The sequence below is a fragment of the Bombina bombina genome, chromosome 6 (genome assembly GCF_027579735.1).
Source record: "Bombina bombina isolate aBomBom1 chromosome 6, aBomBom1.pri, whole genome shotgun sequence".
In the NCBI taxonomy this organism is placed as follows: domain Eukaryota; kingdom Metazoa; phylum Chordata; class Amphibia; order Anura; family Bombinatoridae; genus Bombina; species Bombina bombina.
Window position 1 is genome coordinate 446,022,131 of NC_069504.1, and position 14,382 is coordinate 446,036,512.

Genomic DNA, 14,382 nt, shown 5'->3' on the forward strand with positions numbered 1-14,382 from the left:
ATATTCATTTACAATGATATAAATATATATATACCCATATTCGCCAGAAGTCCTGTTACTGCTTGTACATCAGCCCCAGCATAGACATCTGATAATGCAGAAACAACGGGCAGACACATGGTATGCACACGGATCCTCCGTTCTCCTGAAAAACAAACATATTACCAATGAAACATGAAACTATTTTGTAGGCATTATTTCATAGATTATGGGTCACTAACACAAAGAAGACTTCTCTAACCCCTTTACAACATGGTTTTAACCAATTGGATTACAAAAATAAATAAATGAGAGCACGCTTTTAATAATAAATGAATGTCCTAACCCCCAAAGTAAAACCCACAAGGTCTGTAGGTTTGTAATGGCCTCAGAGACCAACTCTCTAAATTAATAAAAGCATGTGTCCTTAAAGGGACAGTAAACCTTAAAAATAATATTATATAATTGTGCACATAGTGCAGAATTATATAACATTATATTAGCCAAACATTATAAAACATAATGTACCCTATTAATTTTTAAAAACCCCCCCACTGTTTTACAGACCCGCTCTCTGTACTCTGCTGAGCGGGTCTGTTACATTTACTCAGTGCATCGGACCAGCTGTATAGTCACAGCCCGGCCCGACCGCGCCATAAGACTAAGTGCAGCTCGCTCCTGCTCTGTCTGACAGCAGGAGCGAGCTGTACTTAGTCTTATGGCGCGGTCGGGCCGGGCTGTGACTATACAGCTGGCCCGATACGCTGAGTAAATATAACCGACCCGCTCAGCAGAGTAAAAAATTAATAGGCTATATTATGTTTCATAATGTTTGGCTAATATAATGTTATATAATTCTGCACTATGTGCACAATTATATAACATTATTTTTAACGTTTACTGACACTTTAAGAATGCCACATATAGTTCAACTTTTTCACTTAGAAAACTGCAACAGTTAACATTTAAAACAGATTACTTGATTAAATATGGCATTCAGTATATGAAGTAAACTATAGCTACTTCCATTTCCCGTTAAAAAAAAAAAAAAAAAAGCACACGGCAAGTATTGTATTGAAGAAAATGGTATTCCTTGGAAAACAACAGATATTTACCTTTGCTGGAGGTATATAGTAGAGCTGACTGGAAGGAGACTACAGATGTGTCTGTAAGACTTTCCTCCACAGACATCTGTACTGCGTATCCTGCATCAGGGTTGACATTTGGAAGAGATAGCAGATCTGTTGAACGGACAAAGAAGTTCCCGTGGAAAGTGTGAATAGAAAGTCCTGCAAAAAAACAACAACCAAGAAACAAAACCAACGTTAAGTATTATCTTGATGGAAAAGTACATATAAAATACATATCAAACATTTAGCACATTTCACATTTCCTCGTAATACCCTATTTAAAACAGAACGCATCAATTTATATAAAAATAAAAATCTGGAGACATAACTGGAAATGACTTACAATATTTATAGAAATAGAATGCCATGAAAACAACTTACAAATAAGCTACTAAAAAAGTAAACAGATATACCTTTAGTGCATCTTATCCTCATGACAGCCTCAAAGCCAATCTTTCTAGTCAAGTATCTCTTCAGGTCCTTCTGCAGTTTCTCCACCATAACAGGATTGTGCTGGTGGTGGTAGGCACGAAAATAGAAAACACTGCCAGCGGAATATCTAGATATGCAACCTGAAACACCACCATTATAGGCATATAAGCAAAAGAAAGACGACAACTTGACTAGAACAATCATAAAATAATGTTGTAGAACATTACACTTGTTCTTATGTTTAAATACACTTACCCAATGAAGCCAAATCTGAGTATCTGCCACTCAAAAGGAACAGATCAACTGCTATTTGTTGACCGGAACAATCCAAAGCCAACTTCTTGTAGAAGTCTGTTGCTGGTGTCAGATTATGGATTTCCTGAAAACAAAAGTTGTGTTACTTACTAGACGGCTCAATAACAGCAGATGAGAGAATGTATTCTGCCATGGAAGCTCAAGTCAGTTTACTCAGTTACTTTATATGAGTTAAGAGACTTAGGGACACTAAACCCAATTTTTTTCATGATTCAGATAGAACATGCAATTTTAAGCAACTTTCTTTATTTAAAAAGCAGGAATGTTAAAGGGACATGAAACCCACATTTTTTCTTTCATGATTTAGAAAGAGAATGCATTTTTAAATATCTTTCTAATTTACTTCTATTATCTAATTTGTTTTATTCTCTTGATATTCTTTGCTGAAAAGCATATCTAGATATGCTCAGTAGCTGCTGATTGGTTGCTGCACATAGAAGCCTCATGTGATTGGCTCACCCATGTGCATTGCTTTTTCTTCAAATAAGGATATCTAAAAAACGAAGCAAAATAAATAATAGAAGTAAATTGTAATGTTGTTTAAATTTGTATGTTCTATCTAAATCATGAAAGAAAGATTTTGAGTTTAGTGGCCCTTTAAGCTTAGGAGTCGGCCCTTTAGGTTCAGCACCATGGACAGCACTTGCTTATTGGTGGCTACATTTAGCAAACCAATAAGCAAGCATAACCCAGGTTTTTAACAACAACAAAAAAAAAAATCGGATGGCTATTAAGCTTTACATTCCTGCTTTTTAAATAAAGATAGCAAGAGAAAAAAATAAACATTTATAAGAGTAAATTAGAAAGTTGCTTAAAATTGCATGCTCTATCTGAATCATGAAAGAAAAAAAAATTGGGTTTAGTATCCTTTAAGCTTAAAAAGAAAGTAATTCACATGAAAGAGCACTATTTAAACAAAGTTAAAATATTTTTTATGCACAAAACTACTCCAAAAGCACAGATTACACACAGTTTCTATTTGTGAACAGTGATATGCCCAACCACCATAATAACAAAGATGCAGTTTATTTTCAGCACAGTACATTTTCAGCTGTAACAGTTTGCACTGCCCACTTTCAGATACAATAACCTTTAAACCGACTAACATCCCAAATGTTCTTCAATTTTCCTTAGTTATATTTATGTTGTTTAGCACTGTAGTCATTCGTTCTACTGAATCTCACCTTTGCAGTGGATTTTTGGTTAGGCTCCTCCCTTGGTTTTAGTGCTCCGGCTCCTAAAGATGGGAGTTGGGATTGGAAGACTGAAATACGTCCACCAGTGGGTGATGTTAGTTTATAAGCAGCCTGCAGAGCGGGTCCCAAGGCGCTTTGGGTTTCTGAGGACTTTGTGAACATCTGGGGCAGATTCTTCAACAAATCCTGGACTAGCTAAAATATTGCAAAATAAATACACAAGTGATAATAATTGGAAGAAAAAAAACAAAATTTATGCTTACCTGATAAATTTCTTTCTTTCCAGATATGGTGAGTACACGGCGTCCTCAATTACTGTTGGGAATATCACTCCTGGCCAGCAAGAGAAGGCAAAGAGCACCACAGCCAAGCTGTTAAGTATTACTCCCCTTACTACAAACCCAAGTCATTCGACCAAAGGGAAATGGAGAAAGGGAGTAACACAAGGTGTAGAGGTGCCTGAGGTTTAGTAAGAAAAAACAAAAACACTGTTTTAAACATAAAGGGCGGGGCCGTGGACTCACCATATCTGGAAAGAAATAAAATTTATCAGGTAATCATAAATTTAGTTTTCTTTCCTAAGATATGGTGAGTCCACGGCGTCCTCAGTTACTGTTGGGAACCAATACCCAAGCTAAAGAACATAGAAGACTAGGGAGGGACAAGACAGGTAGACCTAAACAGAAGGTACCACTGCTTGAAGAACCTTTCTCCCAAAAGAAGCCTCAGCCGAGGCAAAAGTATCAAATTTATAAAATTTTGAAAAAGTATGCAGAGAGGACCAAGTTGCAGCCTTGCAAATCTGTTCCACAGAAGCTTAATTTTTGAAAGCCCAAGGAGGAAGAGACAGCCCTAGTGGAATGAGCTGTGATTCTCTCAGGAGGCTGCTGCCCAACAGTCTCATAGGCTAAACAAATTATACTTCTCAACCAAAGAAGTAGCGGTAGCTTTCTGACCTTTACGTTTCCTAGAAAAACAAACAAACAATGCAGAAGACTGGCGAAAATCCTTAGTCGCCTGCAAATACAATTTAAAAGCACACACACAACATCCAGGTTGTGCAACAAACGTTCCTTATGAGAATAAGGATTAGGACAGAGAAAAGTAACAACAATTTCCTGATTAATATTTCTATCCGAAACAACCTTAGGTAGGAAACCAAACTTAGTACGAAGAACCGCCTTATCGGCATGATAAATGAGATGAGTTCCGAGACTTATACGAGCAGAAGAGATAGCAGTAAGAAGCAAAACCTTCCAAGCTAACAACTTGATATCTATGGAATGCAGCAGTTTAAACTGAGCCTGTTGCAAAACTTTAAGAACAAGGTTAAGGCTCCAAGGCGGAGCAACAGACTTAAACACAGGCCTGATTCTGACCAAGGCCTGACAAAAAGATTGCACATCTGGCACATCCGCCAGACGCTTGTGCAGCAAAATGGAAAGAGCAGAAATCTAACCCTTCAGAGTACTGACAGACAAACCCTTCTCTAGACCTGGAGAAAGGACATAATTCTTGCAATCCTGACCCTAATCCAAGAGTAGCCCTTGGATTCATACCAATAAAGATATTTACGCCATATCTTATAGTATATCTTTCTAGTAACAGGCTTACGGGCCTGAATGATGGTCTCAATGACCGACTCAGAAAACCCCCGCTTAGACAGAACTAAGTGTTCAAGCAGTCAGCTTCAGAGAAACGAGATTTGGATGAAGGAAAGGACTCTGCCTCCTTGGAGACTTCCTCTAAGGAAGGACCTTCTACTTCAAAGACGACATCTCCACTAAATCTGCATACCAGATCCTGCGAGGCCATGCAGGAGCAATTAGAATCACTGATGCTCTCTCCTGCTTGATACGAGCAATGACTCGTGGAAGGAGAGCAAACAGAGGAAACTGGTATGCCAATCTGAAGTTCCAAGGAACTGCCAGATCATCTATCAGGAAGGCCTGAGGATCCCTTGACATTGAACTGTACCTTGGAAGCTTGGCGTTCTGTCGAGACACCATCAGATCCAACTCCGGTACCCCCCATTTGAAGGTTAACCTGGAGAAAACCTCCGGATGGAGTTCCCACTCCCCGGGATGAAAAGTCTGTCTGCTCAGGAAATCCGCTTCCCAGTTGTCCACTCCTGAAATGTGGATAGCAGATAAAAAACAATTGTGAGCTTCTGCCCACTGAATGATCCGAGCCACCTCCTTCATGGCTAAGGAACTCTGAGTCCCTCCCTGGTGGTTGATGTAAGCCACTGAGGTTATGTTGTCTGACTGGAACCTGATAAACCGGGCTAAAGCCAGATGAGGTCAAGCCATCAAGGCATTGAAGATCGCTCTCAACTCCAATATGTTTATGGGGAGAGCAGATTCCCCCTGAGACAAAAGTCCCTGCACCTTCAACGAATCCCAGATTTTTCTCCAGCCCGGAGGGTCTCCAAAAGCATGTCCCCTGAGACAGATGTTCCTGAGACAGCAACCACGGAAGAGAGTCTCTCGTCGACTGATCTAGAACCATCTTCTAAGACAGATCTGCATAGTCCTCGTTCCATTGACTGAGCATGCATAACTGCAGAGCTCTGAAATGGAATCGAGCAAAGGGGACGATGTCTATGGAAGCAACCATCAGACCAATTACCTCCGTACATTAGCCACTGATTGCCCTACAGCAGACTATAGAGAGAAGCAAGAATCTTGTTTCTTCTGACTTCCGTCAGAAATATTTTCATCGACAGGAAATCTATAAATGGTCCCTAAGAAAACCACCCTTGTAGCCGGAACAAAGGAACTCTTTCCCAAATTTACCTTCCATCCATGGGAACAAAGAAAAGACAACAATATCTCGGCGTGAGATTTTGCTAGTTGAAAAGATGGCGCCTAAACCAGAATCTCGTCCAGATAGGGCGCAACAGCAATTCCCCAAGACTGAATCACTGCCAAAAGAGCCCCAAGAATCTTTGAGAAAATGATGGGAGCTGTGGCAAGGCCGAATGGAAGGGCCACAAACTCATTATCCAGAAAGGCAAATCTCAGAAATTTGTTATGATCCCTGTGAATGGGAACATGAAGGTACGCATCCTTCAGGTCTATGGTCTTCATGAACTGACCCTCTTGTACTAAAGGGAGAATAGAACGGATAGTCTCCATCTTGAAGGACGGTACTCTGAGAAATTTTTTAAGACACTTTAGGTCTAGAATCGGTCAGAAAGTTCCATCTTTTTTGGGAACCACAAACAGATTGGAGTAGAACCCCAGACCCTGCTCCTGAACAGGAACTATCACTCTCAGGTAGGAAAGGTCCTGTACACATTTCAAGAACGCCTCTCTTTTTATTTGGTCTGCAGATAATCTTGAGAGGAGGAACCTGCCCCTGGGAGGAAAGGTCTTGAATATTAATTTGTAACCCTGAGATACTATGTCCACAGCCCAAGGATCTGGGACATCTTGTATCCATGCTTGAGAGAACTGAGAAAGTCTGCCCCCCCCACTTGATCTAATCCCGGATCGGGGGCAACCCCTTGATGCTGACTTAGACTCAGCTGCAAGCTTCTTAGATTGCTTCCCCTTGTTCCAAGACTGACTGGGTTTCCAAGAAGGTTTGGACTATTCCTGCTTGGCAGAGGAGGGGGAAGACTTACCTATGAAGTTACAAAAGGAACGAAAAATTACTCTGACGTCCTTTCGGCCTATTTTTCTTATCTTGTGGCAGAAAAGACCCTTTACCACCCGTGATATTGGAAATAATTTCTGACAAACCAGGTCCAAACAAGGTCTTACCCTTGTAAGGAATCGCCAAAAGCTTAGACTTAGATGAAACATCTGCTGACCAAGATTTCAGCCATAATGCTTTACGCGCCAATACCGCAAAACCAAATATTTTGGCTCCTAACTTAATGACCTGCAATGAAGCAGCAATAAAATAGGAATTGGTTAATTAAGGGCCTTAATCCTATCCTGGATCTCCTCCAAAGGAGTCTCTGCCTGAAGAGACTCTGACAATGCATCAAACCAATAAGCTGCAGCACTTGTAACAGTAGCAATACACACTGCAGGTTGCCATTGGAGACCTTGATGAATATACATCTTTTTCAAGTAAGCCTAAAGCTTCTTGTCCATTGGGTCCTTGAAAGAGCAACTATCCTCTATAGGAATAGTAGTTCTCTTAGTCAGAGTAGAAATCGCCCCTTCCACCTTGGGCACCGTCTGCCACAACTACTTAATAGAGTCAGCCACCGGAAAAATCTTTTTAAAAACCGGAGAATGGAAAATAGGAATCCCAGGTCTCTCCCATTCCCAAGTAATAATCTCCGTAGCACGGTCTAGCACAGGAAACACCTCCACAGAGGAGGGAACATCAAAGTATCTATTTAATTTACTAGATTTCTTAGGATTGACAAGGACAGGAGTATTGGAGTCGTCCAGGGTAGCCAAAACCTCCTTTAACAAAACACGTTGGTGTTTTAGCTTAAACCTGAAGGATACAACTTCAGTATCCGAAGAAGGAATTATCCTATTCGAATCTTAGATATCACCCTCAGAGGCTACCGATGTATCTTCCTCCTCAGACTTATGAGAAAGAGCAACTTGGTTAGCCGGGGACTGGATCAGAAACCTTACTATCTGATTCTTTAATTTTCCTTTTGCGTCTTCACTGAAGCATGGGAATGGCAGCTAATGCCTCAGATACCACAGAGGATACCTGGGCGGAAATTTCTGCTTGCAAAAAAAATCCTCCAGGAGATTGCGAGGAATGGCAGGGCACTGCATGCGAAGCCGTTAAGGCTTGGGACGTTTGAGGAGAAAGCTGCAGCATTGCACCAACCTGAGAAAGTGGTGGCTCAGCATCAAAAAGTCTGTCTTTATACATTAATGTCCTGTCAAAACAAGATTAACAGTAGGGCAAAGGAGGTTCAACTTGGTTATCCAGACAAAGCTTGCATTCAACAGAAAGCACAATCTCTAGGTCCATATTGCAAATAAAACAGAACAAAAAAATAAAAAAAAATCTTTTTAATACTATTCCTTTAAGATATCAGTTCCCAAAGTATTCAAAGACTGTCAACAGGACAACGATTTAACTTTTAACTACCCAATTTATTATGAATGCCAAATTAAATGCCAATACCTCCTTTCAAACGGAGGATTTAGACAGAAACACCTCTACTCCTCAGAACTATCACTGAGGTGCCTACCTGCCCCCTCTGCACTCCGGAATATAATTGCGACTCTGATCTTTCTGTGATCGCAGCAGCTCCGGACGATCTCTGCAGAGAAAGTTACGTGATACGCTATAAGCTGCGCCACATACAAGGAAACCACGCGCTTTTAGATGGAAATACCGCCACAGAAAAAGGATCTGCATCTCTTCTTGTGTCAGAGGTGCTCCCGATGGCCATTAGAGAAAATATTAATCAGAATATTTCGATCCTACAAGTCACACCAATCACTCATCCATCTCCCAACCGGATTAACAGTGAGGAGAAAAAAAAATAAACCTACTGAGCCACCACTAATTCTAACACTCTCTAATGTCACAGCTTACAGTGCCTGCTCCCTGCCATTATGAATCCTGTTCGTTAAGTCAGGAACATAGCCCCAGAAAAAGTGCAGTTTACTCTTTAGTGTAAAACAAAAACAGGAGAAAATGACAGCGCTACACTGAATCAGGTGGGGCACCCGTAGAACTTCCCCTTTAAAAAAATAATCAAAAAGTAAAAACGGGGTGTATCTAATATCTGTTTCTCAGAAGACACACAACCACTCCCCTATAGTATAAACATATGGGACATAAATACAATCACCGACGTACACAACAGATATGTGAAAATACAACAGTCCCAAAACCGTAGCTGGTTTAAGTCACACAAAAAGCATATAGACTGATTGTAGCAGGATTGGTGTGTTAACTTAGCTGAACCAGATGGAGGCAACGTTTGTTCAGTAAATGTGCATACACGGAAAATCCGACGTGGTAATGTCCAGTTGGTCTGATGGAAAATATGCTGAAGGATCCTTACAGGAGCAGCTGATGAATCACGGAACTCCAGCTATGTGTATCCCGTTGCAGCAAGCTGTATAAGAAATGACAAGAAGAAAACAGCGCATCCACGAATCACAGCAGTGTTTATCCACGAATACCGCTCATACATTACTGTCATCTTGTAAGTGTGCAATTTTCTGTGTGTGTCATTTACTTGAATAAACGCTGCTGTGATTTGTGGATGCGCTGTTTTCTTCTTGTCATTTCTTACTCTTTAGTGTAAGTGTTCTTTCCCAAAAAAACTAAAATGGCACTTACCTGCACCTCTGGCTGTCCTGCAGGAGGACAGCTCACCCGGCATGAGAGGAAGCCACTCCTGTGAAAACAAGAAAAGACAGAGTAAACCTACTCTGGCTTTCTATATAAGTGCAGCAACCTGTTAAGAAATCGTAGTGAGGCCCACCTCTCAAGTTCCTAACTGCTTGAAAGCTACCACTGCCCTACTGAAGATACTAACATGGAGTACAACTAAACCCAATTTTGAGAGGAAAGATCAGAGCAAACCTACTCTGGCTTTCAAAATAATAAAATCTTAATTGAAGAAAAATCTTCTTTAGACACCAAAACTTCACCTCCTCCTTGCACCGAAGGCAAAGAGAATGACTGGGGTTTGTGGGAAGGGGTGTGATACTCAACAGCATGGCTGTGGTGCTCTTTGCCTCCTCCTGCTGGCCAGGAGTGATATTCCCAACAGTAATTGAGTACGCCGTGGACTCGCCATCTCTTAGGAAAGAAAAATAAATGTAATAAATACATTTCTAAATCTCTATGAGTTAATTAACCCAACAAGATTAATATTTCACATTCCAATGTTCTTCACATAGCAGAATATGTTATATATATATATATATATTTACAAATACTTAGAACATTCTGCTATGTTCACTTTGCATAAATATGATATTACATATTTTCATCTACTTAACTGCAAAGGGCTCCAATGTACATATACAATATATATATATATATATATACACATATATACATTATAAATATATATACATATATATATATATATATATATACATATATATATTATATATACACACATATATACATACATACATACATATATATATATATATATACACACATATATATATATATATATATATATATATATACATACACACACACACATTATATATATATATATATATATATATATATATATATGTGTGTGTATATATATATATATATATATATATATAAAATAAAAGTTCAATGCAGGGACTGCACTCACTGGGTTTAGATAAATGAGTCGTTTATTCTGTGGTAACGTTTTAGGGTTAACAGACCCCTTCCTCAGACCAGACAGTAAAAGAGTAATATAAGTGCAACTAAAATATGCCAAGTCCCACCCCCAATTAGTTAAAAAACTGTGCCAAAACTGTCACTAAAACTGTATCTATCTATCGTAAACTCACCCTTAGTGTTTACACTCGCTCTAGTTAGGGAGTGATTTGAATATAAAGTTTAATCATATGCTCCAAATACACATAGGTTGGTATAGAAAAACAAAATGTATTCTTACCTGATAAATTATTTTCTTTCTTGGTAGTGAGAGTCCAAGAAATCCTATTCTTGTATAACGGAACACCTGACCACCAGGAGGAGGCAAAGACACCCCAACCAGAGCATTCAACCATTTCTCCTACTTCCACTTCCCCCCCAGTAGTTCATATCAGAGGATAGGGAAAAGCCAAGTGAGATAAAAAGGGTAAAGAGGTACAAGCTAGGACTGACACCACCAAGAACAGGCCCGGGTTTGTGAGCTCACTACCAAGAAAGAATTTTTTTTTATCATGTAAAAATTAATTTAGTTTTCTTTCTAATGGTAGAGAGTTCACAAAATCCTATTCTTACATATGGAAATCTATACCCAAGTTGAAGTCCACAAATAATTAAGGTGGAATTAACAAGCGAGGCAGTCACCTTGTTGCTAGGCACCACCGCCTGAAGAACTTTTCTGCCAAAAGTTGCTCCTACGGAGGCAAAATCCTCAAACTAATAAAATTTGGTGAATGTATGTAAAGACCAGGTAGCAGCCTTGCAGATCTGTTCTACCAAAGCCTAATTATTGAAGGCCCAAGACGTGAACACTGAATGAGTGGAATGAGCATTAATACGAGCCAGAGGTTGTTGACCCGCCTCCAAGTAAGAGATGCGAATGAGATTTCTCAGCAAAGAAGACAATGAAACAGCAGTAGCCTTTGACCCTTGCACTTACCAGAGAAAAGCACAAACAAGCTTGACGATTGGCGAAAATCCTTGGTAGCATGAAGGTAAAACTTTAAAGCCCAGACCACATCTAGATTGTGTTATAATCTCTCTTTAGAAGAACAGGAATTATGACATGAGGGCACAACAATCTCCTGATCTAGTCCTTAACACAGCCTTTAACACCAGAAACGAAGGATCAGATTGAAGGGCAGACAATTCTAAAACTCTTTGAGCAGAAAAGATTGCCAATATAATTACACCTTCCAAGATAGTATCTTTATATCAAGGGAATGCATAGGTTAAAATGGGGTATGGTGTAAAACTCTAAGGACAATGTTAAGACTCTAAGGAGGAGAAATAGGTTTGAAAACTGGCCTGATTCTAACCAAGGATTGAACATCAGGCAACCATGCCAAATTTCTATGTAACAGAACTGAAAGAGTCGATAGACCTTCCTCCTGAAGAAACTGTAGAATACGGGGAATTCTCACCCTGTGCCAGGAGAAACCATGTTCAGCACACTAAGATAGGTAAACCTTTCACACCTTATGATAGATACGTCTGGTAACAGGTTTGCATGCCTGTATAAAAGAGTGTCGATCACAGACTCCTAAAACCTTCTCTGAGCTAGAATCAGTCATTCAATCTCCATGCAGTCAACCTCAGAGAATCTAGATTTTGGTAAAAGAATGGACCCTGAGATAGAGGGTCCACTGTCTGAGGAAGACGCAATGGAGGAGCAGACGACATCCTTATGAGATCTGCGTACCAGATATTCTATGGCCACGCAGGAGCTATAAGGATCCACGCTACAACTCGTGGAAAGGAGCACAATCGGAGAAAAAAAGATTAACTAGATAATAAACTCAAGGAACTGCTAACCAATCTACTAACTCCGCCTGAGGATCCTTGATCCGTACCTCGGTAGCTTGAAATTGAGACCTATCTCCGGAGTCCCCCACTGAAGTACAATCTCGTTGAAGACCTCTTGATTGAGTGAAGAGTCTGTGGATTCAGATAATCCGCTTCCCAATTCTCCACTCCCGGAATGTGAATAGCTGATATCAGACATTGGTGACTCTCTGCCAAGGTTAAGATGCGAGCTACTTCTTCCATCGCTAAGGAACTGCGAGTCCCCATATGATGGTTAACATATGCCACAGACTGAAATCGAATAAAAGGGAGGGAACTCAATTTGGGCCACACCACTAGGGCACTGAAGATGGCTCTCGGCTCTAGGATATTTAAGGGCAAGGACACTTTCAGAGAGGACCATACCCCCTGACCTCTCCGATTGCACCATACAGCCCCAACCGGACAGACTTGCAACTGTAGTTATCTCCCAGGATGGATGAAGAAAACTCATCCCCTATAATATGGGCTTGGGTGGCAGCCACCAAGATAGAGTGAGTCCCTGGTGATAGGGTCCAGATTTAGCAACTGAGACAGGTCCGAATGATCTCCATTCCATTGTCTTAGCATGCACAACTGTAGAGGTTGCAAATGAAAGCAAACAAATGGCCGTCACCATGAGCCCCACTACCTCCATTTCCTGAGTCACGAAGAATAAGGGGTTTAACGAAATCTCTGAATTGCTGACTAAAGTTTGACTTTGCAAAACATAATTTATGTAAGAACTTACCTGATAAATTCATTTCTTTCATATTAACAAGAGTCCATGAGCTAGTGACGTATGGGATATACATTCCTACCAGGAGGGGCAAAGTTTCCCAAACCTTAAAATGCCTATAAATACACCCCTCACCACACCCACAAATCAGTTTAACAAAAAAAGTGCGAAGCATATAAAATAAGGAATTGGAATAATTGTGCTTTATACAAAAAAATCATAACCACCACAAAAAAGGGTGGGCCTCATGGACTCTTGTTAATATGAAAGAAATGAATTTATCAGGTAAGTTCTTACATAAATTATGTTTTCTTTCATGTAATTAACAAGAGTCCATGAGCTAGTGACGTATGGGATAATGACTACCCAAGATGTGGATCTTTCCACACAAGAGTCACTAGAGAGGGAGGGATAAAATAAAGACAGCCAATTCCTGCTGAAAATAATCCACACCCAAAATAAAGTTTAACAGAAAACATAAGCAGAAGATTCAAACTGAAACCGCTGCCTGAAGAACTTTTCTACCAAAAACTGCTTCAGAAGAAGAAAATACATCAAAATGGTAGAATTTAGTAAAAGTATGCAAAGAGGACCAAGTTGCTGCTTTGCAGATCTGGTCAACCGAAGCTTCATTCCTAAACGCCCAGAAAGTAGATACTGACCTAGTAGAATGAGCTGTAATTCTCTGAGGCGGAATTTTACCCGACTCAACATAGGCAAGATGAATTAAAGATTTCAACCAAGATGCCAAAGAAATGGCAGAAGCTTTCTGGCCTTTCCTAGAACCGGAAAAGATAACAAATAGACTAGAAGTCTTACAGAAAGATTTCGTAGCTTCAACATAATATTTCAAAGCTCTAACAACATCCAAAGAATGCAACGATTTCTCCTTAGAATTCTTAGGATTAGGACATAATGAAGGAACCACAATTTCTCTACCAATGTTGTTGGAATGCACAACTTTAGGTAAAAATTCAAAAGAAGTTCGCAACACCGCCTTATCCTGATGAAGAATCAGAAAAGGAGACTCACAAGAAAGAGCAGATAATTCAGAAACTCTTCTGGCAGAAGAGATAGCCAAAAGGAACAAAACTTTCCAAGAAAGTAATTTAATATCCAATGAATGCATAGGTTCAAATGGAGGAGCTTGAAGAGCCCCCAGAACCAAATTCAAACTCCAAGGAGGAGAAATTGACTTAATGACAGGCTTTATACGAACCAAAGCTTGTACAAAACAATGAATATCAGGAAGAATAGCAATCTTTCTGTGAAAAAGAACAGAAAGAGCAGAGATTTGACCTTTCAAGGAACTTGCGGACAAACCCTTATCTAAACCATCCTGAAGAAATTGTAATATTCTCGGTATTCTAAAAGAATGCCAAGAAAAATGATGAGAAAGACACCAAGAAATATAGGTCTTCCAGACTCTATAATATATCTCTCT

At 39.8% G+C, this 14,382-nt stretch overlaps 1 protein-coding gene across 1 annotated transcript in view; it reads right to left on the bottom strand.

Moving 5' to 3' along the window:
• SEC24A (SEC24 homolog A, COPII coat complex component) overlaps positions 1-14,382 on the bottom strand; it is a 182,062-nt gene that overhangs the window by 42,982 nt on the left and 124,698 nt on the right. The window contains 5 exon segments of the mRNA XM_053717212.1: positions 35-145; positions 1,095-1,268; positions 1,523-1,681; positions 1,797-1,920; positions 3,041-3,247. Coding sequence (XP_053573187.1) covers positions 35-145; positions 1,095-1,268; positions 1,523-1,681; positions 1,797-1,920; positions 3,041-3,247 — 775 coding nt within the window.